Source organism: Tachypleus tridentatus, chromosome 10, assembly GCF_004210375.1.
Source record: "Tachypleus tridentatus isolate NWPU-2018 chromosome 10, ASM421037v1, whole genome shotgun sequence".
NCBI lineage: Eukaryota > Metazoa > Arthropoda > Merostomata > Xiphosura > Limulidae > Tachypleus > Tachypleus tridentatus.
The window spans coordinates 16,840,621-16,865,558 of record NC_134834.1 but is presented as its reverse complement, the minus strand read 5'-3'; the positions used below and the strand labels follow the sequence as shown (position 1 = coordinate 16,865,558).

Sequence of the window (24,938 nt, the reverse complement as noted above, 5' to 3'; positions counted from 1 at the left end):
AAGTAAACAGATACATACCTGATAATTATTTAATATTTTCATAAAAGTTAATAGAACTTACTTTACAAACATAGTGATGCTTTTTTGAAATCAACATTAGGGGTGAAAGTCTGTGATCTCTTTATAACACTAGTTCTCACACTATCTTCTATTTGCTTTTGTTTATTTTGTAAAGGAAGAAAAACACACTCTGTGTTGGTCTCTTTATCACACAGCTCCACCTGGTGACTTAATCTCTCACTTATGCATTTCTGAAATAAAACAAAGTAGTTAACAGCATTTCATTTCATCCTTTGTTAAATGCCACTAAGCATTTTAAATAACTTCTGCACTGTTGTGAAGACATGATGTAGAACTGAGGGTAAACAACAAAAACAAACGAGTTTCAGCGACCAATCATAACTTTTAAACAGTATCAATGAAAGTTTTGAAAGGCATGTTTAAGTTAAATTTTCTGATCTAACAACTAAATTTGACTATTTGGTTTCAATGTAAAGCTTAAAACAAAGCTAAACTGAAAAGTGTTGACCTTTGTGTATCACTAATTATTTTTCCTTTTTGTTTCATGCTGTACATAAACACAGGTATAAAAACTATTAGTGCCTAGAAAACATGAGTTTCTTACAAAATTAAACACAAAAATGAATAAACCTGCTCATCAAATAGTGTTTTGTATCAGTTACAAAGCATTGCACAAAGCAATCACATAAACAAATACACTTTAGTTATTTTAATACATCTAAGTAACCAGTACGAATGTTGCTCTAGTTTCTTGTTTTGCATCTTCAAAAAACTATGTTTTTCTGGTCATGTAATAATGCTAGTTCTAACATTATACACTCAATAAAAGTATTATTAATAAAGGCTAGAAAAACTAGACATATGTATACTACAAGCTAAACATTTGGAAAGAAAGGCCTACATGTAACTATACAGTAGGATTGGTTTGTGTCAAATTTCGTTCAAAGCTACATGAGGGCTAACTGTGCTAGTCGTCCCTACTTTAGCAGTGAAAGACTAGAAGGAAGGCAGCTAGTAATCACCACCCACTGCCACCTCTTCTGCTACTTTTTTACCAACAAATAGTGTGACAGACCATCAGATTACATTGCCCCCACAGCTGAAAAGGTAAGCATGTTAGGCGAGATGAGGATTCGAACCCACAACCCTCAGACGTTTTGTTAACCTGAAGATGACCTAAGAAGGTCGAAACATTGTTCTCTGCTTTAATTGTTAATACCTATACCAGCCATCCTGAGATACATTTTTTACTTCCAGTGGGTTTCTCGTCATCACGAATGATTAAAATCAATTGTTAATTTATTCCTATAATAATTATAATTACTATTCATTCTAAAACATAACCTCACCTGATGCTCACCACATCTGGTAGTCTGCAATATTTGAAATTCTCTCACGTTCAAATCCTTTCCACTTTCCTCTCCACAGTAATGTTCTTCCCTCCTGTCAGCTCCTTCCAATGAATCATGTTGTCCATTTGCCAATTCACCACATTTCACGACATCAGAATCTTAAACAGAGAATAATAGTGAACTCAAGAAAATGTTCCACAGTTTTAATTTACAAAAAATAATTATTTTAATCATCTTCTGTTTAATATTTTCAAGTGATTGTGTTAAAATAAATAATTCAGTGTCACTTAAAGATATTCAGTTCTCTGAATAAATAGTGTATTTTATTTTGTTTGTTTCTTTACTATTAGAAACATAACTACAGAAGTATGCTTTGTAATGGTTGTATCATTTTATTTTATTAGTATACAAATTATTTGACTTTTGTTTTCTAAGAACACATTAAAGAAAACTAACTGATTTGGACACTTCCATGTGGAAATAAAAAAAGACAGATTTATATACAATATGCTTTTGTTTGTTTGTTTGGAAATTTCGCACAAAGCTACTCGAGGGCTATCTGTGCTAGCCGTCCCTAATTTAGTAGTGTAAGACTAGAGGGAAGGCAGCTAGTCATCACCACCCACCGCCAACTCTTGGGCTACTCTTTACCAACGAATAGTGGGATTGACTGTCACATTATACACCCCACGGCTGGGAGGCGAGCATGTTTAGTGCGACGCGGGCGCGAACCCGCGACCCTCGGATTACGAGTCGCACGCCTTACGCGCTTGGCCATGCCAGGCCTACAATATGCTGTTATTATCAATGGCAGTACATTAACGTTTGTAATTTTTAGTATTTTAATGATATAGTGACTTTTGTAAAACATATTACTGATAAAATAGTATGGATATAATACATTGGTTTGAATGGTTTGTTTTGAATTTTCTCACAAAGCTACTCAAGGGCAATCTGAGCTGATATAATATATACATGTACAAAAATAAACTGGTGCGTGTGTGCTCCGAAACAGAATGCGAAACTTAATATGAACAAAATGCATTTCATAAAATTTTTAAGAGAGTTTTTACTTTAATAACGTTTGTACAAGACAAGAATACATCTAACCTTTCCCTTTTAAATTTGAACAGGATAAATAATACAAATAAATATATATTACACGACCTTAGTTGACTAGTCTGTTTAGCTATAGAAAACTAAACAGTTGTTTATCAGTGTGAAATACTACAATTTGTTTTCTTTTAGCAAAGCCACAAAGGCTATCTGCTCAGTCCACGAGGGGAATCGAACCCCTGATTTTAGCGTTGTAAATCGGAGACATACAAAATACTCCAAAGATGTGAAACAATATAGTGAAGTTTCCTCTAAAACTTAGTATACAACAAAAAACTTTGCTACAAAGAGAGATTAGTTAGGTTATAGTTACAAAAATTTCAATCAATCAATCAATTCCAAAGAATAACATTTTGGTACAGACAATTAATTACCTTGAATACTGGTACGTGCTGAGGTTGACGCACTACTATTCCTTCCACTCAAGTTAGAGATACCGGTGTTTGCTGTTTCGTCCAATCCAATTTCTTCTTTTTCTCTCGTGGAGGGAACCTTGAGAAATTACCACACCAATCATCTCAAAACTTTTTAGTGAATGAAAAGAAAACAATGATTTAAATCTATTCACTGGAATTAGATATAATACTGAGAAATTATTTTTGGAAGGTTTGTATTAAAATGTTTTTCTTTCACAGATACATAACGCAAAATTGAAACGTGATATTATTACAATGCATCTGCATGAGAGAACAACATATAGCTAGTCATATATTTAGCTTCGACAGGCAAGTAAAATACCTTATGATTTCTTTCACGTTGTGTTTCTAGTTGTAAAACGTGAAAAGTAAGCACGTTGTACCATTTTGTTAAGATGAGGCTGGGTCGAAATCAGCAAGACTGATTTGGACACTTCCCTGTAGAAATATAAAAACAAACTCATAAAGAAGATGCAGTTATAATTAATACAAACACAAATGTGATGAATATAATTAATTTCAAAGCTGTATTGAACACAATAAAGCTGGAGATGTGCCTCTTCTTGTCGCACACAGTATGAGCAATAAAATATTTATTTGTATTACTTCAATAGAATGTCTTTCAACTTCAGGAAAAATAGAAAGTTTTTAAGTATTTTGACCTGCGTCTATGTGAGTATGGTCCATCCTACAAGGGTTGGTAATTAAGATGAGAGCCCATAACAAACTTTTGTGAAGTTCAAAGATATTTGTTTTTTACCAAACATTTATATAATGTTTCTAGATTTGATATTAGTATCTCTTCAATTACCTAAAGTCCAGACAAGTAGATGAGATATAAATCCTATATGTTAAGTCAGATAATTATTTAATATGGTGATAGAGGAAGACTTTGCAAAGCACTTTTGTCCATGACTTTAAATGTTATCTTCTGTCATTGTTTGCTATTAAGCACAAAGAGTTATCTGTGCTCTGCCTATCACGGGAGTTGAAACTTAGTTTCCAGCAGTGTAAGTCAGCAGACATACCTTTGAGATACTGGAAGGTTCATGCTTCTTACATTAGATATAATTGTGTAATTATTAACTAGAACTAAAAAATATTATCAATACATTTTACCACAAACATTGTTTGCAATGTTTGTTTGGTTTCATATTATTAGCATACAACTAATTTGACAACACTTCTCAGAATATATTTCGAAAACAGTAAACTACTAGAGACATCTCATATGAGTATATCTAATGAAATGTGCGAGACACTCATGAAAATATCGTTTTGACAATAAGACAGCATTCACCTGGTTGTATTAGATAAAAAATATACCATCCTTTCTACAAGCTAATTTTTATAAAAAACTTTGTTTATGTGAAGTGAAATACAATAATGTTCCATTACCACTTTTAATTGTTTATCAGGCTTGTTTGTAAATAACTGGGTAAACTGCAAACACTTATAAATCTTAAATCTACTTTTAGAAAAGTGCTTTGCTATAATAAAAATATAAGTGAAAAGCTAATTTTAATAAGATGTACCACTCCACTATTATAAGCATACACATTAATACAAACTTAACTCTTAACAATGAGCTGTATTAAGACTGTTAAACAACATTCAAAACTGTACTTATTTTTCCCACAATGCATGAAATTCAAAAGTTAGGAAAAAAAATACAAATTCTGTGACCTACTCTGTAAAAAGCTGTTACACAATCAACATAGAACACTGGCCCATTACACTACGTTTATTACTGAAAGCCAATACCCTAACACACCAAAAAGTTAGTTTTCTACACGACACATTGAAATAAGAACTTCTGTATAATAGTTAATTAAGATTTCCTAAACAAAGGACCAAAAAGATATTCTGGTCCTCAACTTTCAGCTCATGACTAAAAAACAGAATATTTTGACTCTGTAGTTAGTGTATATTGTTTAACAGCTCTGACATTTGCAGTATTATTACTTAAGACTAAAAAATCTTGGGAGTTTAACCATGTTGTACTATGATTGACTGTTTCAATCTATTGAGTTAATAAAAATATTCAACTTTAATCTTATATCTACTATGGTATATTTCAAGTTTTGAAAAAGTAACACACTAATATCTTCAAAAAAGTTCATACACTCTAACATAATAATATTAACCAGTAACTAGCTCTGCGTTAGTATGCACATATTATTGTAAATAATATACTGTGACATGTACATATAATGCTCTATTGAATGGAGTGTAGCTGTATTAATAATAAAAAGTGTATTTACAGAGTTACTTTAATCTGGTTGTACATTGTTTAATGAACAAAATAAGTTTTACTCAATAATTGTTTTCACAATCTCAGTATTTTCTTTGCATTTTATTTTGTAAGTTTTACTCATAACTAGTCCAAGATGCTAATTGTTCAGTATACCCACTTCTGTGCACAACTAACTGAAATGAGACAGAGATAGCTAATATCACAAACCTCGATAAAGCATTGATTCAGAATTTAAAACAAAGCTTTCCAAGGGTTATCTAAACATGGCCATCCCTTATTTTGAACTAAGAGACTAAAGGGTAATACAACAAACTTGGTCAACAACTACTGCCAATGCTGGACCTATTCTCCTGCTCAAATAAAGGAACTTGACTGTCACTCCTATAGTGACCACACAGACTAAAGGTGCAAAACAAATTTTTATTATAATGGATCACAAATCCTCAAACTAACAGCCTGGGCACACTAAACATTTTGCCACATCCAGTCAACAAAAAGAAAGTTTTATTTCTTAATAACATGAATCTATTTTTGAAAACATGCAACCTCTTTTGACACGTGTAATTCTTTAATTAATGTATAACCTTAATGAATACAGTGTCAAATGCAATTTCTTGTTATTTCATCTTTGATTTCATTTTTTGACAGAATAGGTTGTTTCCAGTGAATTTCATTTCAATTTGTCCGTCAACATTTGTGTCTATGTCTGCTTTTGAGCAAAAAACATCAATAACATAAAACATAGTTTAAATCATTTTGGCACTTAATGTAAAAATAATAAAAATAGGTATTTATTGACACAAAAATTTTAAAACATTAAAACATATTAATAAAAAATATTCCAACTTACCAAACATTCAGTCTCTCCTGAAGAAGCCATACAACAGACACTAATCTGTAATGTTTTGGTGTATAGTTTGGAGAGGTTTATTGAAAACTTGAAGTTCTCAGCAATGATTGGTTTATGGACATTATCTAAGAGCTTGGTACTCTCCTGAAGAGTGTTTGATAGGACTGGCTGTAAACCAGCTTTGATAAATCTAACAATACAAATGTTGATAAATACAAATTAATGTCTACAATCTAGATTAGTAGAATAAGAAAAATGGATTGATTTAATTTTTAAGTTAAGAGTTGCTTACAAATAAACCTAATAAAGCAATGTTTCTATTTTCACCATTTTTGTGGGTGTTCATAAAATTCTAACCTTTGCATCATTCAAGAAACTATAAACATTAATTATAACAAAAACAACACACAGCTGTTTACATTATCATTTTGGAATAAAACAGCTGACACTTTTTTCAGTGGATTACCACAAAAATATAACAATTAACCAATAACAAGTTCCAACATCTTTACTTAAATTTTAGACAAGGCTTAAATACAAATTATTTATAGATTAAAAAATATATGACAAATTATTCAGAAATGCTGATGAGATAAAAAACAAGCCAATCAGCAGCCCTCATCAACTACAATACTACTCTCAAACGAAAAGCAAAAATGACTTCACTTTTATAATGCCCCAAACTTCCAGCTATAAAGGTATGCTCTGCAGTATGGTCTGAGCTTGAGCTTTGGACATTCCAATCCACAGCCCAGCATACTAGCTCCCACAATACTTTTGAAAACAAACAAATTACTGAAGAAATTAGGGCTAGGCATAAGTACAGAACTACCCTCTTACTTATTTGAAACACAATATAAAACAGTAAATCTGTGCATATATGTAAGGTTGTTAGAAAAATAATGGGGATTTAAAATTTTAACTTTAATAAAAAATAGAAAAAATGTGAAGCAACCTTCTTAATCAAAATAGGAACCTAGTAAATCTACACACTTTTGCCACTGAGAAACAAGATTATTTATACCATAATGATAAAACTCCAAAATCCTAGAACTCAAAAATTCTTTAAAGCCATTCTTCTCTCCTGTTGCTTTGTTGTTGAATATTTTGTCCTGTAAAAAGTTGTCCAAATGCTTTACAAAGTGGTAGTCAGTGGGTGACAGGTCCAGGGAGTAATGAGGACAAGGCAATGTTTTATAACCCAATTCACTGAGCTTCTGGAGTGTCATTTGTGCAACATGTACCTGAACATCATCATAGCTTCCACTGCTCGACAGTAAGCCTTGGCAGTGATATTCTGTTTTTGCTCGACAGAGAGCCCCGGCAGTGATATTCTGTCCCTGCTCGACAGTGAGCCCCGGCAGTGATATTCTGTTCCAATGCTCGACAGTGAGCCCCGGCAGTGATATTCTGTTCCAATGCTCGACAGTGAGCCCCGGCAGTGATATTCTGTTCCAATGCTCGACAGTGAGCCCCGGCAGTGATATTCTGTTCCAATGCTCGACAGTGAGCCCCGGCAGTGATATTCTGTTCCAATGCTTGACAGTGAGCCCCGGCAGTGATATTCTGTTCCAATGCTTGACAGTGAGCCCCGGCAGTGATATTCTGTTCCAATGCTTGACAGTAAGCCCCGGCAGTGATATTCTGTTCCAATGCTTGACAGTGAGCCATGGCAGTGATATTCTGTCCTTGCTTGACAAAGTTTTAATGGATAATACTGGCCAGTGACCACAATCTTCTGTTTCTGCAACTCTGACTTTGGGGAGCGTTTACGAGCCTTGTTAAGGTCGAGCCATTGCACAGATTGCTTTCTGTTGTCGTAAAGGATCCACTTCTTGTTGCAGATGACAATTTGTTCAAGACATGGGTCATTTCTGTTCTGTAAAATCAGCTAAGAGAACAATTCAAAAGTATGCCTTTTCCACTTTGGTTGAGATGGTACAAAACTGTAGCAATGTCAACACTCAATCCTTGTGCCATTTCTCGAACAGTTTGGCGTGGGTTTCTTTCCACTAATATTCTCACTTGGTTGATTCCAACAGCAGAAGGATGTCCCCTGCTCTCTTATCTTCAAGACTCACACCTCCATTATGAAACTTTTGAAGCTAACACTGTACTGTACGTTCAGAGGTGGTTCCTTCTGCCTCATGCTTGGTTTATATTGAGAGCTGTTTGTGACGATTATTACTAAGTTTGTATTCATGCAAAACATGATGTGTGATGGTTTTTTTCATGATCATTAATGTGTGGGTCTGAAATATGAATGCTGTTTTGGAAAAGAAGAAAAGCAGTAATAAATGAAAGAAAACTTTAGTTTTCAATGGTACATCTGAAGTGATAAAAGACATGTTTCTCATTCCTATAAATGACTAAAATTTTAGTATAAAAATTTGCCATTATTTTTCGAACAACCCAATATTTATCACTTAGATCACTTAAGAGAAGCCTTCCTTGGAAACTCTTGTAAGATGTTACTTATGACTCTCATCCACCAATTACTTCCTTACTTTGCTGTTTCTCACAATAAACATGTACAAAAACCATCCAGCCAGAAAACCCATAGGCAAAGGATGTCATCTCAGACTTACATCTTGCGATTATTAGGCACAAACAGCGACATCAGATTTCTTGCTTTTTCAATTCTGACATGAAGTATGCCTTCTTCTGAAGCATACCTAAAAAATAAAACAACATTATTAAGTACATTATTGGAAAACAGCAGTTCCCATAGCTCAATACCGGACTTTTGCTTTTCACATTACAACTGATAAGCAAAGAAGTGGAAAAACAGTACGTGTGAACAGTTCAAACTGGAAGTGGTTTTTCTTACAAGTCTGGTCATTAGAATGATTCACTTCTTTTCAACAAAACTGGTCAGTTGTTTCAACATACGTTTTATATCCGTAAACAAGCATATAAAGCTTTTTATGTTCTACTATTATAAAAGAAGTCACTCACATAATCCTATCATATGTAACTTCATACCTGAGTGTAACTTGAACCTGTGCACCTTCAATGTTGGACTTATGGATCTTGAGTTCACCTCTTTCTGGCCTATTAAAGAATCTTTTGTTAAACTTGTTTAGTAGAGATTAAATCATTTCACAAAGCCTTCTTTTTTAAACTATGAATTTGTAACAACAATATAATAACAATATATGCTACAAATTCTTATAATTGCATTAAAAAAATACACATGTATTCCAACTACAATTTTCCTAATATAACACTCGTTTTTTTCACAACAAATATATCTAGAAATTAAGTTGTATCTAATATATGGCAATAAATCTTGAATGTTTTTCCTCTCTTTTACAGATAAGCTCAGACCATTTTTTCTCAACACTTGCTATGAATGATAATTCATTTACTAGAAATGTTGCATTTCAACACTATGCGAAATACAAGAACTAAGGAAAGCAAGTAACTATTTGTGATTTTATGAAGACCCTAACACATGGACGATGTTTATTTGTGAGCTGTGATTGCAGTGATAAGAAGCACCATAGTGAATGCACAATTAAAGAGACACTAATATTCTTTTCATCGAATGATTACTTTAACCAAAATAGTTCAAAAGACAAGGTGCACATTATTTACAGATGAAGCAAGTTTGACTCTCTGTTTGTCAAAATTAAAGTGTACATTATATGTGGGAAGATATTTTTGCGTGAATAAAATAACATAAAACAGATAAGACTTACCTTTTTACTGAAGCTTCAAAAACTCCACTGTCTCCTGCTACAGACTCATTACTTGGCACTGCGTAAATGCCTTTGTTGTTACTCGAGCCCAGATTATCTGCCATATCGTGGACGAGCTTGTTACTCTCCTTGCTTGGCTCACGAGGCTGTTTGTAGTTTGGAGAAATGCACTTCTCTAATAAAGAGTGGAATCTGTTTTCATGCTGAAGAGGTAGATTCGTTTGTTGAATAGCTACAGATGATGTAAGAGCATCCATCCTTGGACATCCTGGCGAGAAAGACGTCAGGTTTAGCTCTTGAAATTGCTCTTGTGTGTTGGACAGTCCATCCTTTTGCTGACCGTCAGAGTGTGACGATTCAAGAGCAAGGTCACACGGTGAACGTGAAGATGATACAGACGAAAGTGACGAACATGAGGAGAGAGATGGCCTCAATGGTAATGAAGAAGAAAAATCTTCAAGTGTTCCTTCCAAATTAACGTTGTTATGAATTACCTGCTCAACTTGTTTGTGTAGGTCTTCAACAGATGGATCTAAAGATGTTGGTGGAAATCCATAGATGTCTGTAAAACTGAGACTGCTTAACGACCCTTTACTGCTGGAAGTGCCAAGAGATCCGAGTGAACTGCTCAATGATGCAGACAAGGTACTGGCCGACAAACTGTAACAAATATTACAATAATCACTATAATGTGTTCTGCACATAGATTAAACAATGTAATTATACACTGTCAACTCTCAAAATATGAAATTAAGAATTAAATCAAGAAAAATGTATGAACCGACACAAAGTACCACAGAATATCTTAAAGAACAATGTATGAACCGACACAAAGTACCACAGAATATCTTAAAGAACAATGTATGAACCGACACAAAGTACCACAGAATATCTTAAAAAACAATGTATGAACCGACACAAAGTACCACAGAATATCTTAAAGAACAATGTATGAACTGACACAAAGTACCACATAATATCTTAAATAACAATGTATGAACCGACACAAAGTACCATAGAATATCTTAAAGAACAATGTATGAACCGACACAAAGTACCACAGAATATCTTAAAGAACAATGTATGAACCGACACAAAGTACCACATAATATCTTAAATAACAATGTATGAACCGACATAAAGTACCATAGAATATCTTAAAGAACAATGTATGAACCGACACAAAGTACCACAGAATATCTTAAAGAACAATGTATGAACCAACACAAAGTACCACAGAATATCTTAAAGAACAATGTATGGACCGACACAAAGTACCACATAATATCTTAAATAACAATGTATGAACCAACACAAAGTACCACAGAATATCTTAAAGAACAATGTATGAACCGACACAAAGTACCACAGAATATCTTAAAGAACAATGTATGAACCAACACAAAGTACCACAGAATATCTTAAAGAACAATGTATGAACCAATACAAAGTACCACAGAATATCTTAAAGAACAAAGTATGAACAAATACAAAGTACCACAGAATATCTTAAAGAACAATCAGCCAAACAGGAAAATATATACATTTAAAATACTAACAAGCAAAATTTACTCTAAGATTTTTTTTTTAAACAGAATAAACACTTCATATAAAAAATAATTACCTTTTCAACCTGGACTCGATGTATGTGGTTTGCCGAATTGCATCCCTGAGCTGCTCCAAGAGGTTATTCTTCTTTTCATGAAGTATCAATCTGAGAAAAATAAACCAACAACCCCAACTGGAGGATAGATTCACAAATAATTCATACGAAACAATAAAAAATACAAACGTATCTTTACGATCATTTAGAAAAGTTTCATATATTACCTTGAAAAACGATTGTTAAATAACATAAACAATAAAAGTGCCTTAAAATACAACACTTTTACGGTATTCTTTCAATTAGTTAGTATCTAATATCCAATAGTAAATCTTTTGTAAATGAAATTATCAACACATAAACAACAATTATTCAGTTATTGTCTTACGAAGCAGAGTTAATTATCCACACCCCTCCACCAAAACTGGAAAAGTGGGCCACGGATTACAACTATGGTAAAGAGTCAGAGAAACTTTGTGCCACTCCAATAATTACGGAAGCTGATTGAAGCACTGATGGCCAGTAATAATGCTAAGCTGCTTCTTGATTAGTTGTCAGTTGTTTTTTTTCAAATTCAGTATTCTGTAAATCTAACGGAGATGAATATCCAAGTTATAGTGTTGTGTTTTCACAAAGTCTTTACAAATAAATGTATTGTAAAATACAGAAAGACAATGTTTTAAAGCTCCCTAACCTGTCTGCAATTACTCTGTTTGATACTTCTATAGCATTACTCAAGTCTTCCTCCAGTTTAGAGATTTCCGACTGAATTAAAGTTACTTCCTCGTGGCCGTTTTCTTTTTCAATACGATTCTGAAGTTCCTGCAGCAAGTTCTCCTTTTCTTGAATCAGTACTAATCTAAAGTAAAAAAAAGTTTTTAACTGAGTTGCTATTTAGACTACAAAATAGGCTTAACATTTTTTATTCATATTATAATTTTTTAGTCTTAATGGGAAAGAAAATTAGAAAGGTTTATTACATTTCAATACTAGTTCACAGTTTCAATTTGGAACACTGCACACCAGTAACAATAAAAATAAACTGAAATGTACACATAAAAAGCTACTAAACATAGGTTTTATAGTGTAACTAGGCATTATGGATAAAACAATAATGTACAAGTTGCTTAATAAACGATTTTAGAAGTAATAAAACAAGTTCATGTCAGTATATTAACACATATATGTAAATCTTAGATTTGAGTAAACATTTCTGAAACAAAAATTAGATGAGAATATTCTCAGATTTAGAAAATACAAACAAATAAAGTTGGAGATTACTTTTAATCCCTTTCAAATAATTAAAAAACTAAAAACAATTGTTTTTTATCCATTTATTTTAACCAAATGATAAGATTGTGAACATTTAACATACACACAAACAAATCAATATACTATCAAACTACCTGTCTTTTTCAGACTCCATTTCTTCAGGAGGTGTCAAATTTTCTAAATCGGCTAATTCCTGCTGCACCTGATGGATAAATTTACGCATCTCTTCATAATGAAGTCTCAGATTAGCCATCTCAGCTAACCGAACTCCAAGATGGCCATACTGCCAAAAAAAGTTCATTGGTATTTTAAACAAATGTGCTGAATAAATTTAAATACATACCTATTTTAGGATTATTTTAGTATATGTTGTTACTATCATAAAGTGATAGGAAAAGATTGGAACAGTTATTTTCTAAACAATCCAACAAGAGCATAATGATAGATTTTAGGTCAATATTTTATGAAGGAAAAAAGCACTTCTTTTCATGGAGTATTAACTTAAAGAATTTTTTGAAATAAAGAACTTAAGATGACATATATATTATTAAATTATTTGTAAAAATCTGAAACCATAAAAACTTGAGATGCAAACTTTCTTTTATAATTTATGAGAATTAAAAACTTACTTTACTCAAGATAAAATAGACATACCTTTAACATGAAAACATTATTACTGCAAAAGGTGAAAAGATGTAAACAAAACATGCGAGAACAGTAGGTTGAGAGATTGGAAAATTTATTTATTTATATAAAATAAACAAACAATAAAATATCAAACTAGTTTGACCCAATAGCGTACGTCAATCAAAATGTAGATAAACTAAACCTCTCTTGAACTTAAACTATGAGATAATAAAGAATTTTCAGAATAATTATATCATTGGAATAATAACTAAAATTATCATGTTAATTCCCAAATCTTAAGAATTATTATATTTTCTACAAAACAAAAAGTATAAAAACATACATGTACGATTTTTATGAGGTTAAACATTAAAAACTTATGTTAAGTGATTAGCACAGACTAAAAACTAATGGACAGTGACTAAAATGAAAAACAAGGCACAAAACGACTGAAATTCATAAAACAAGTAGTTATAATTACCTCTCCTGACATCTCAGTTTGAGAAAATGTGCTACATTTTTCCTTTACGGTACACACGTTTCGATCATCAGATGAAATCAGGTGGAGAGAAGACAAGTCGCTCGTTAAATTTAAAACGTTCTGAAAAGATAAAGGTGCTTCCTAAAAAAATCTACCTAAGTAAAACTGATAACTATTTATGGTCAATTAGCATCCCCTATTTGTTTCAAAGCTACTTACTGTCCAGATCCACGAACCAAAAGGTCAATTCATCTTGAATGTTCACTATCAAATAGTTGCATTACCTTGGTAACTTTTACTAAATCAAATTCTGTACTCAGTGTTACCACAAATTGTGTATTGAAATAAATGGAAAAATTTCAGTTACATTTCTTTAATGAGCTATCATTGAAAAGACACATCGTTTACGAATCATACGAGCTACACCTAACAGAAGAAATATATTAAAATGACAGAAATTTTGGGTATAGCTTGTGAACTCAAATGCAACAAACTTTTTTGACACATTATTTAATAACTTCATGTTTAAGGAACATGAAAACAGTTTCCAACTGTTACTAAATGAATGCATATACTGAGACTTCTAAGCTTCGGCAACAATAAAATAAATTCACTTCATTTAGAAAGATTTTTATTTTTTACAAAATCTATACACTAATGAAAAGCATTTAAATGAATATCTTAAAAATATAGCTTTATCTTGAAATTTAATAACAAAAACTTCAGGCAGATCTTTGTAAAAAACAAAACACAAACTTGCTTTGACAGTTTTGAAAATTAATTGACACATAATTATATAAAGAAATAATTTAATTTTAGAGGCTTTCATTACACAAAGTTTTAACACTAATGGTTGTTTAGAATATTTTAAATCAAGTTAATTACAAATACAATATGATCAACACAACAGAACTCTTTCTGAAGATTTCCAAATTTTAATTATCTCTACCATTATTAGTTCTTCCTTTTCTTTTTTACCAATCCTCAATGATTTTTGAATATTCTGAAGCTCTTCCAAAATGGCTCGAGTTTCCTCTAGAGTGTAGAATGTGTTCTGATCACAAAACTGACGATCCACTCTGAAATTGAGCATTTCGTTAAAACCTTATTTCAAGTGCTGTATTGTAATAATCAGTGATGTCGAGAAAACCCACTTGTAGAGAAATATATATGTAAAAACGGCTCGTTTGAGTTGAGAAAATGTGGTCAGCTTCCGGTCAGTTACCTCTTTCTTTCTTTGCGAACCTGACGATGACTGAAGAAGGTCGAAACGTTGTTCGCTCCTCCACGTAAAATATTTTCTCAACCCAAACGAGCCGTTTTTACATATATATTGTAATAGATCATGTAACATTTAAGATTTCTTATTCTTACTATAATGTCAAAAAGCAACACATCTATAAACTCTCTACGGCTATAAGTTCAATTCTTTATTACTATTACTGAGTAATGTTTTGAAAATGTAGAGTATTTACACAGAAATATTCAATAAAGTTTAAAACAAGAGAAAAACCAATTCATTAAATGTTTCACTGCAGTGTGGGGTAACTTCACATCTCTTTATTGAAAACAGTATGTGTACAAAGCAGACCATTTAGTCTTAAACAGTTCAATATTTCTAAATCTAATACTGAAATTTCCCATTTACATTTGTAGACAATCTTGGGATTTATATATCAAATTGCTGATAAATTATAAATCAAATTTGAATGAAAAACTGAAAACTAAAAACATTTATACATAATGAAACACAGTACTTTTAATTGTATACTTTCTAAAACACGAAAAATACAAACCAGTATTTTCATTCTAAGCGTCACCTCATGTAATGCACTAGCTAACTGGGAGATCAAACCTTAGGATTCAGGCACTTCCAATCCTATTTTAGGATTGCTGGCCAAAAAAAGCACAATAAATCAGCACCCCTCCATCTACTATTTGGATATTCTTAATTTAACAGAAGAATGTCTGTTACATTCATAAATCACCAAGCAGAAAGTGCAGAGGGTGTTCAGCTGCATACCACAGCTCAAACTTTGGGCATCATCCATAGGCTGGAAAACTGTCCAATTGACCACACTGAGCACACAACAAATAGGACAATTAGTGTTTAAGAACCAGTTCCAATATCGAACAAGTTATTCCACTTACATAAATGCAATAACTAATACTCACTGAGATAAGGTTTTATGCCTTCTTCTTTATAATGCATCTCTTTACGAATCTGACGAAGTTCTTGTCTCAGCCTTTCCACACGCCTCGTGCTAAAGCCACATCAACCCTTAAAAGATCAGGATCATATTTAGTTACGCTACTGTTCGAAAATGTTGAACATAGGCTGCTATCAGAATGACAGTTATTAAGTTCTGCTATAGTGGTTTGAAGTTGATAATAATTCTCAAGAGCCAGAGACAGTCTCTGCTGTTTGACGTCATATATTTCTTGTTTAGCCTAAAGGAAAAAAAAAATGATATAATGATTATCTGATCTTTCATCTTTTCTGATTTTTAATTAATAAGTTATTCACCCTCCAAAAACGATACCTGATTTACCAAGTACAATTGCAAATTTAAAGTTTCACAGGTTTCTCTTCATGCAGACCTTACACTCAAAATGATTAAAATAACAATATTTAAAAATAAAATTGTACGTCATGTACTCTACCTTCACTTTTGTACCAACTCCTCGACTGAAAGTTAAAAACTTACTGATAATTCCTCTTGAGCTAAGACAAGATATTCTTTGAGCATTGCTTCCTGTAGCTGGTGCCACTGATGTCTTGGATCTTCGAGCTGATTTGTATCTATCAAAGAAAAATTATAAAATTTTTGATGTTTCTAGCTAAACTTGTATGTTTAAATGATTGAAGCCTGTGTCATAAATCAGATAGCAGCTAATATCAAGGTATCCAAAGATTTAATGCAGAAACAAAATATAAATGACTAAAAAAATAAACCGTCTTTAAAATATCCTTTCACAGCATATATCTAATTATCTATTTAGAATTGAACAGTCTACAAAGATTTAAAATTGTTTCTACAAGGCCATGACTGTACTTCTCTTTAAAAACCAATAATACACAATTTCAGAAATATATGTAGTTTAAATTCCTATTACAAAACTAGGCTTAAAAATTTTTGAATTCAAATTTAAAATTCCATAAAATCAAAGAACAAAAATGAAAAACAAAATATAAAACTTATAATCACTTTCACCAACATCAGTATTTTTTCCAATGCAGCATTTCTGTTAAAGATCTCTCTTGGGCACAAACTCCCAGTTTGCAGCAATGGTCAGCTTAGATTCATTGACAACATGTCAGTTAAGATGTGAGTAGAACCCATTATTAAACAATTACTTGCCCCTGCATTTTAACCTTTAAATCAAAAAATATAAAATAAGCTCCTTTCTCCTTCACAAAATATTTTATGTAACTTACATTTATGTGGCTTTAAATATTTCAGTTTAAATGTCCTAGTCTTTATTGAAAAACAATTTAAGTAAACAATGGCGGGATTATTTACTAATAATTGACCAAATCCTCTTTAAGAAACAAAAATTGTCTTAGAAATCTTTGAATACAGTTGACATAGTTTAATAAAACTTAAGAATATCAAAATCCTTAAGCATTTTTAACTAAGTTATTTTTTGAAAACCAAATCAGATAGGACATGTACAGTTTGATAAGCAGTCAAGTATTTGGTCACTTTGTGAGAGTATTATAATATTAAAGTGTGGTTTAAAATCTTGATAATGATAAATACCAAGTTTATTGGGTACTTACGAGTGATGTGATTAACATAGAAATAACCGACAACTGGGTCATAGCACTGTTCCCAACCATACGGTAGTTCCTCACCCGAGCAGTCAGCAAACATCTTAGCCTTAACATACCTAAAAATGTTAGATTAGAAAATCCGTTTAGTAAATTCTGTTGATTAAAAATACATTTTTCTCTGTTAACATACAGTTCCATGAAATCTTCAATAAGGTACCTTACAGAAATAATTTATGTATTTATTTATAAAAGTTCAGAACATAATGTAAATGTATGTTGTTAACACTACAGCACCTATTTAACTTCATTGCCTTAGGTTTTACCTACCACAAATACCTAACACATAGGATAGAAAGGGGCAAATGCCCCCTCCGCATTGTCCAGTTAGTGCATGTCTACATCATTATTAACTACATTATAACATAACACTCAGAGGTCACATAGAATGTACTTGTCCATCTCAGCTGTTCCACACACAAAACTAACTTAAAGCCAGTCCTCATTGTTCATACACTTTTCAAGCTTTTTCTCAAACTAAACTAAATTGACTGCCTCTACAACATCTGAAGGCAACCCATTCCAAAGGCTAACCACCCTGTCAATATTTAAACCTGTCCCCCTAGTCCTACCAGTTTCATTGTTAAATATTAAAAAATGATGCATCAACAATGTCAGTTCTCTTTCCAATCCTAAACCCTTCAATCCAAACACTGTCAGTTCTCTTTACAATCTTAGACCCTTCAATCCAAACACTGTCAGTTCTCTTTACAATCTTAGACCCTTCAATCCAAACACTGTCAGTTCTCCTTCCAATCCTAAACCCTTCAATCCAAACACTGTCAGTTCTCCTTCCAATTTTAGACCCTTCAATCCAAACACTGTCAGTTCTCTTTCCAATCTTAAACCCTTCAATCCAAACACTGTCAGTTCTCTTTCCAATCTTAGACCCTTCAATCCAAACACTGTCAGTTCTCTTTCCAATCTTAGACCCCTCAATCCAAACACTGTCAGTTCTCTTTCCAATCTTAGACCCCTCAATCCAAACACTGTCAGTTCTCTTTCCAATCCTAAACACCTCAATCCAAACACTGTCAGTTCTCTTTACAATCCTAAACACCTCAATCCAAACACTGTCAGTTCTCCTTCCAATCTTAGACCCTTCAATCCAAACACTGTCAGTTCTCTTTCCAATCTTAGACCCCCTCAATCCAAACACTGTCAGTTCTCTTTACAATCTTAGACACCTCAATCCAAACACTGTCAGTTCTCTTTACAATCCTAAGCACCTCAATCCAAACAATGTCAGTTCTCTTTACAATCTTAGATCCCTCATTCCAAACACTGTCAGTTCTCTTTACAATCTTAGACACCTCAATCAGATTCCCCTTAACTATTCTTTTTTTCCAAGAGAAAACAATTTAAGAGATCTTAACACCTTCTTGTATAACAATACCTTCATGCCAGATACCACACTAATAACCTTTCTCTGAACTCTTTCCAACAATTCAATGTCCTTCCTGAGGTAAGTAGCCCAAGATTGAACACAGTACTTCAAATATTGCTTAACCAGTAATCTGTACAATGAAAGTATAACCTCTTTAGATTTGTATTCAATACTTCTGTAGATGCAACCTAAAATCCTATTTACCATACTACTAGCAATAGCTTGAATGGCTCTGAAGACTGACTATTACACCAAGACCCCTTCCTTTCATAACATTAAGGTTGTTCCTATCCACATTATACTTGTAATTCAAACTATGATAACCCACATGTATTTACTTATTATAATCAAAACCTATCTGCTGTTTATTTTCCAAACTCACTAAGTGATCTAAATCCTGTAGTAAATCAGCAGCATCCTCTTTATAGTCACCAACATCCAAGACCCTCATACCATCAACAAATTAAATTTATTGACTGTTCCTTCATTCACATAAACAGAAACCCAAACAGATTCAGTCTCCTTCTTGTTATCTTTAATATCCTCAGGATACAACTCGCACTTTACACATAAAACCATATCCGCACCCATCTTTAATACTCTGTCCATAGTAAATAGCCTGCAACCCTGTATTTCAAAGAAACTTCTGTTATTAAAATAATCTGTGTTTAGCCATGTTTCAGTTACTTCCAATACATGAAAATCCTCCATTCCTACTAATGTTCTAAAGTCATCTGTTTTATTTCTTATACTTCTAGTATTACAATAGTAACAATTAAGCCTATCCTTATAACTACCAACAGTAACAATTAAGCCTATCCTTATAACTACCAACAGTAACAATTAAGCCTATCCTTATAACTACCAACAGTAACAATTAAGCCTATCCTTACAACTACCAACAGTAACAATTAAGCCTATCCTTACAACTACCAACAGTAACAATTAAGCCTATCCTTACAACTACCAACAGTAACAATTAAGCCTATCCTTACAACTACCAACAGTAACAATTAAGCCCATCCTTACAACTACCAACAGTAACAATTAAGCCTATCCTTATAACTACCAACAATAGCAATTAAGCCTATCCTTATAACTACCAACAATAGCAATTAAGTTATCCTTATAACTACCAACAATAGCAATTAAGCCTATCCTTATAACTACCTACAATAACAATTAAGCCTATCCTTATAACTTCCAACAATAACAATTAAGCCTATCCTTATAACTACTACTATAATAATTTCCTATCCTAGACTTTTCTCTTCTTATTATTCTTTATGTATTTAGTTTTCCTGGCCATCACCACCGTCTGGTCCTAGTTTAAAACTACCCTTATTTAGTTTTTCATTTCCCCTCCAACATCTCCCCCAACAAAGTAAAGCACACACTATCTATCCACTAGAAACTTGCCATGTTATGTAAAACTTCTAACTCTCAAAAACACAAAACTACTAAAAGAATTAAACTGTTGACAATAAGATCAACTCTTATGTCACAACTGCACTAACGAACTAATATTTATCATACTTTTCTGTACATTCTACGAGTTTATAATGCATTAATTTTTTTTTTATTTCTTCACACTTTGTGTAATTAACACTATGTGCATGGGTAGGGTAAAAGTGTGAAAGTCTCATTATCCTAAAAGTACCACTCAACGTGCTGTTATGGATTTTATATCAAAGTTATCACATAATTGTGTTTGGTTTGAATTTTTTGCAATGCTACATGAGGTCTATTTGCACTAGCCATCACTAATTTAGCAGAGTAAAAGGAAAGGGAAAGCAGCTAGTCATCATAACCCACTGTCAACTGTTGGGCTACTCTTACCACAACAATATTGTACTGTTTACTAAGATCTTGCTATATTTTATGAAGATATCCTTACAGTAAACATTATTCTTCTACTAATAGTATCAGTCCAGTATACTGTTCCCACACACTTAGTTAAATCAAATGTTTATAATGTTATTTTTAATAATGTATACTGAATGGACCTTGAATTAAAGATAAAAACAATAGGCTATGACTGCATAGTTGAACACACACAAAAGAACATGCCGATATCAGTTACTACTGGCAAGCTGCTTTGTTCTTTTTGTGTTCAACCTGTATTATTGTTATGTGTAGCTAACATAAATATAAGCAACTCTCCAACTGTCAGTTCAGTGTGCCACTGTCTTAAGTTTTATCATTAGAGTGAACCAGTAGTGTATTTGTTATACTTCACTATAGATACATTTTCTGGATCTAATTTCAATTTTTCAGAAAAACAGTATTTTAAAGTAATTTGTTGGATAAAACTAGAAGTTACTCACTGTTAAGTTATTTATTTTTAAACATTTAATGCAACCTTTTAAAGCTAAGGACTAATACACAATTGCTTTATACAAAAGTTGTGATTTTATCTCCCCAGTGACAAATATATGTATTTAGTATAGTCAACAATACATAAAAATCATGTTCTATCATTCATTGTCTGGTAATCGTACATTTATATCTATAGGTACGAAAATATCTTTCACAAAACATATTTTTACTTTGTGTGAATAAAATTACATTTTAAATTATGTTCAATGTGTGATGGCTTACAAATATTTTACAATAAAGTTGAATATTGTTAAAATTACTTCTTTATGAAGAAAGTGTTATTGTGTTCATGTCATTAACAGAGTGTCTGTTGCTCGTGCATTTAGATGTTTATACAAGTAACACCAAAAGTTGTTTCATGTCTAAAAAACACAGTAGTTACAAAATTACAAAGTGACAATTAACTATTACTTGTAGCTTACACTTTACATTGTGGTTTGTTTAAATACACAACTATTACTTGTAGCTTACACTTCACATTGTGGTTTGTTTAAATACACAACTGTTACTTGTAGCTTACACTTTACATTGTGGTTTGTTCAAATACACAACTGTTACTTGTAGCTTACACTTCACATTGTGGTTTGTTTAAATACACAACTGTTACTTGTAGCTTACACTTCACATTGTGGTTTGTTTAAATACACAACTGTTACTTGTAGCTTACACTTTACATTGTGGTTTGTTTAAATACACAACTGTTACTTGTAGCTTACACTTTACATTGTGGTTTGTTTAAATACACAACTGTTACTTGTACCTTACACTTTACATTGTGGTTTGTTTAAATACACAACTGTTACTTGTAGCTTACACTTAACATTGTGGTTTGTTTAAATACACAACTGTTACTTGCAGCTTACACTTTACATTGTGGTTTGTTTAAATACACAACTATTACTTGCAGCTTACACTTTACATTGTGGTTTGTTTAAATACATAACTGTTACTTGTAGCTTACACTTTACATTGTGGTTTGTTTAAATACACAACTGTTACTTGCAGCTTACACTTTACATTGTGGTTTGTTTAAATACACAACTATTACTTGCAGCTTACACTTTACATTGTGGTTTGTTTAAATACACAACTGTTACTTGTAGCTTACACTTTACATTGTGGTTTGTTTAAATACACAACTGTTACTTGTAGCTTACACTTTACATTGTGGTTTGTTTAAATACACAACTGTTACTTGTAGCTTACACTTTACATTGTGGTTTGTTTAAATACACAACTGTTACTTGTAGCTTACACTTAACATTGTGGTTTGTTTAAATACACAACTGTTACTTGCAGCTTACACTTTACATTGTGGTTTGTTTAAATACACAACTATTACTTGCAGCTTACACTTTACATTGTGGTTTGTTTAAATACACAACTGTTACTTGCAGCTTACACTTTACATTGTGGTTTGTTTAAATACACAACTATTACTTGCAGCTTACACTTTACATTGTGGTTTGTTTAAATACATAACTGTTACTTGTAGCTTACACTTTACATTGTGGTTTGTTCAAATACACAACTATTACTTGTAGCTTACACTTCACATTGTGGTTTGTTTAAATACACAACTGTTACTTGTAGCTTACACTTCACATTGTGGTTTGTTTAAATACACAACTGTTACTTGTAGCTTACACTTCACATTGTGGTTTGTTCAAATCCTTCCTCAGGTTGGAGCTTGTATAAAACTATCCTCTTTCACCTTTATCACTTGTCTTTCAACAACAGTCAAATTGAACCACAGTAAGTCTAATGTTTTTAAAACATTTCATTAAGTAAACGTTAATTTGTCATGCAACAATAAAACACAGAATTCAAACTTTCAGACAATCAGAATGTCTAAACTTGAGTTGTGAGAACTAGATAATTAATAAGTTCACAACTTAACCTAAGTTTACTAAGCTATTGTTGTACCAAATAAGATTTGTGTTGTATTTATAGAAACACTGAATACAAGACTATAAGCTTTTATCATTTCATTGTACTAGTTACAGGTTAAGCTACATTTCAAGCAATGTAACTCTGTCTTGGGTATTCTAACTTAATAAGGACATTGAATTGATGGACAGGGTCCAGAAGAGGGCTACTTTGATGATACTTGGGATGGATAAGATTAAGATAGGACAGATTATGATATCTGAAGAATTTGTGTGTGTATATGCGTGCAAGTCTGAGGTGTTTAAGATTGTTGTTGATAAGTGTTGATGTATCAACATTGTTTCTACTTAATGGTAGGACTAAGGAAGACAAATTCTGACTGGTTAGGAGTCATCTTCACCTAAGACAGCTTTAGATGGTTGACTTCTTGGAATGGCTGTCTTAAGATGTGGTATATGCAATAAATTTAAAGGAGTTCAAAGGAAGTTATTAATATTTTAATAATAGAAGGCAGCTAGTGTTTTAAATTTAGTTTAGCATATGGGACGGTCTTGGTATATCAAGTTATTTGTTGTCTTTAAATTAAATGTGTGCGTCTATATCATACGATGGTCTTTCCAAAAATTTGAAAGATCAGTAAAATTCTTTTCTCTTTTTGGAATGGATTGCCTTCAAATTTGGTAGATGCAGTAAATTTAAAAAAAGCAAAATAAAAATTTAAATTATCAGGGCTGTATTTAAGTTGTTTTTTTTACAAAAAAGAACATCACAGGTTGACGCTACATGTTCCTATTTGTCCCTCAAATGTTAACACGTTTTGATTATTTACATCAATCATGCTACTGAATAGTTAATAAAATTATACTAAACATTAATATAAAAATAGACCAACCTTGCAGCAGCTGTATCCTCATAACTTAAACAACTTATAACCTAATCTTATAACGTTTATAAATTACAAGTTACGTTACATAGCCAAGGTGGTTTTATTCATAACCAAGTTTCGTGAATAAGTTAGTTTCCATTTAATATGTCATACTTTATAGTCTGATCAAATGAAATTAAAACGTTCGACGAGAAAAGTAAAACAAAATACTTGGTCAATACAACTGACGAAATTAAGATGTTTCTGAAAGATATTACAAACAAGGTCATAAAAGTAGTTTAGTCTTTATGAATGGCTACGTCACCCCCTTTCCTCCCCTCACGAGGTAACCCCTTTCTTGGTATGTGACTTTGCTACGTCTCGCACTACATCAGTCCACTGCTACACTACTACTATGCTTACTAATTGCTTCTTATAGTCAGTACTAAAATAATTGGTATTTATTATTCATTCTTCAATCAAATAAGCTGGATAAATTTAATTTTCAACTATCCTTTAGTGCAGTTAAAGCAATGTCCATTCCTAAAAAAACAACACTTAAATAGGGTATAGGCGGGAAAAAAAAACTACGAATTTCAAGCCTGTTTCATTAGGCCAAAGGGGACACAGTCGCATTCCACGGGACGCAGCTGCACTTACCTGTCTCTTGGGTCAATCCATGTAGTTTTACGATTGATATGGTCAATAAAGTAGATTTTTCCATCGAAGTCTCTTCCAATATCCCATCCATCAGGTAAGGGAATTTCGTCATTATGTCCAATAGGCATATTTTATGAAAAAAAAAAATCACTGAAAACCACGCAATGTTTTACCATCACTACACAACATACTATCCATGTTCTCCATGGCTTACCAACATTGG

The 24,938-nt window shown here is 32.3% G+C and overlaps 1 protein-coding gene across 1 annotated transcript; it reads right to left on the bottom strand.

Moving 5' to 3' along the window:
• Window positions 1-1,372: 1,372 nt before the first annotated feature.
• LOC143228804 (protein kibra-like) lies at window positions 1,373-24,938 on the bottom strand. The gene is given in 17 exon segments (XM_076460169.1): window positions 1,373-1,531; window positions 2,864-2,981; window positions 3,228-3,343; window positions 6,013-6,202; window positions 8,601-8,687; window positions 8,998-9,066; window positions 9,717-10,376; window positions 11,341-11,430; window positions 12,014-12,178; window positions 12,726-12,874; window positions 13,700-13,819; window positions 14,649-14,778; window positions 15,871-15,958; window positions 15,961-16,150; window positions 16,408-16,502; window positions 17,484-17,593; window positions 24,716-24,938. Coding segments are annotated over 15 exon segments (2,319 nt in total). The 5' UTR covers window positions 24,844-24,938; the 3' UTR covers window positions 1,373-1,531; window positions 2,864-2,981; window positions 3,228-3,295.